General features: G+C 41.4%; 1 protein-coding gene across 1 annotated transcript in view; it reads left to right on the forward strand.

The window, feature by feature from the left end:
* The window catches only part of LOC107099688 (death-associated protein kinase 2-like), a 43,086-nt gene that overhangs the window by 25,044 nt on the left and 16,072 nt on the right, over positions 1–1,970 (forward strand). Inside the window, exons 4-5 of the mRNA XM_015397914.1 lie at positions 658–796; positions 880–1,009. Coding sequence (XP_015253400.1) covers positions 658–796; positions 880–1,009 — 269 coding nt within the window. The remainder of the gene's footprint in view (positions 1–657; positions 797–879; positions 1,010–1,970) is intronic.

Here is a 1,970-nt window from a genome sequence, read left to right on the forward strand (position 1 = left end):
TTTGGATCAGCTGAAGGCTTTTAACTACAGTTTGTGGACTTCCTGATAGTAAAGAATTACAATAGTCCAGCCTTGAAGTAACAAATAGAAACATATAATTAAAGAAATAGTAGGGATTTATTTCATGCTGTTTAATAATTGTACAAATTGGAAGCAAAAAAAAAAGGGCCCCAGCACCGAGCCCTGTGGTATTCCACAAGAAAACTTGAACTTGAAGAGCAACTTCATTAACATGAAGACACTGAAAATTGACAGAAAAATAGGATTTAAACAAGCCAACTGCTGTTCCTTTAATTAGGGTGATGGTTAATATTAGCATTAACGTTTAAAGGGAATTCTACTATATAATAAAGAGCAGTTTTCAAACTACTGAAGTAAAAAAATTAAGACCTTTTTTGGTTGTGGTATTTATCAAATAAAATATTTTTGGTAATCCTAACTAAGGCGGCACAGATAAAGTTAGCTCGGATTAATATTAGACAATAAAAAGAACTGCCTTTTCACTACTGTGGAAAGCAGAAATAACAGTACACAGGCAGAAATACTACTAAAGGAGCAGTAAACTGAATATGAGAAGTTTGCTCAGGGTGTATTCGTTATGGTTCTGGTGCCATTAAAGCTGTTATCTGTTACCCGTCCCTCCGTTTCACATTGCAGTGTTAGCGGGGGGGAGTTGTTTGACTTCATCGCTGAGAAGGAGAACCTTCTGGAGTGCGAGGCCATCGAGTTTCTAAAGCAAATCCTGGAGGGACTGAAGTTCATGCACAGCAACAACATCGCCCATTTTGACCTTAAGGTAACAAACAGCCGACTGTTGATGAGCTCATGTGATTTGAAACGCCTCAAACTGCAAAAAAATGCTTTCTGTTCCAAATTCAGCCTGAAAACATCATGCTGTCAGACAAAGCTTCACCGCACCTCAACGTTAAACTCATCGACTTCGGCCTTGCTCATCGTTTTTGCCCCGGAGAGGAGTACAGAACCACAAGTGGCACCCCCCAGTATATTGGTGAGTTCAGATAAACCTGGTGAAAACCGTGCTGGGTCAAATAGAGAAGCTTTTAGAGAAGGTTGTTGAAGGAAAATGACACGCACCAAACACCCTAACACCTCACTGTGGGGATCTTCCATTGACTTCCACTAATTTCTATGGCCTAACCCTAACCTAAATTTAGTCATACTTTAGTAATGCTTAATTCAACCCCTCACCCCAATAAGACAGCCTTTGCTTATGGGTTGTTGGTCCCTACAAATGCCTATAAATCCTCAAAATGTAGTATATTCCCGGGAAATCATCCCCACAAGGTAAAAAAACAACAACAAAAAAACAAAATCCACAAATGTAAGATTTCTATGTTTCTGTGGGGACTTTCTATTGACTTCAGTTCATTTGTAGGTAGTTTCTACAGCTTAACCACAACCCTTACCTTAACCTAACCATTATGGGTTAATTCCTGACAACTTAGCCCAAACTGAACACCTAAGTGTAAAACTGTAATCTCCCCCAGTTGGACGAGGCGTTGGCCCCCACGAGGCCCCATGATGTAGTGTTTTAACTAAAAACTGTCCCCAACATGTAGAAAAAAAACAAGGCCACACAAACACACACCCACCATGTCATCTAAAGCAGTCATGAGATATATTACTGAGGTCAATAGTTCTCCTTTCCTTCATGCTCCAAGGCTAACCGTCATGGCGCCACTTCCAATGCTGACTTCTCTGTTTAAAGCTGACATATACCCCTTTTCCACTGGCTGTAAAACCTGATTAAACCCGTGAACCATCGCTTTTAGTGGCAGTGGGAACAGCTCACTGACGCGTATCTACCTGGGTCAAACGACTCAGCAAGCGACCTGCGTTAAAATCGCCTCGGCTTTGATCGGCATGCTGTGGGAACACCACAGCACCAAATGACGTGATACCATTGAACGCAACGCACAGATGTCAACACACCGTGCTAGAGATGTCCC

The sequence above is a fragment of the Cyprinodon variegatus genome, unplaced genomic scaffold (assembly GCF_000732505.1).
Source record: "Cyprinodon variegatus isolate N-32 unplaced genomic scaffold, C_variegatus-1.0 Scaffold897, whole genome shotgun sequence".
Taxonomy (NCBI): domain Eukaryota; kingdom Metazoa; phylum Chordata; class Actinopteri; order Cyprinodontiformes; family Cyprinodontidae; genus Cyprinodon; species Cyprinodon variegatus.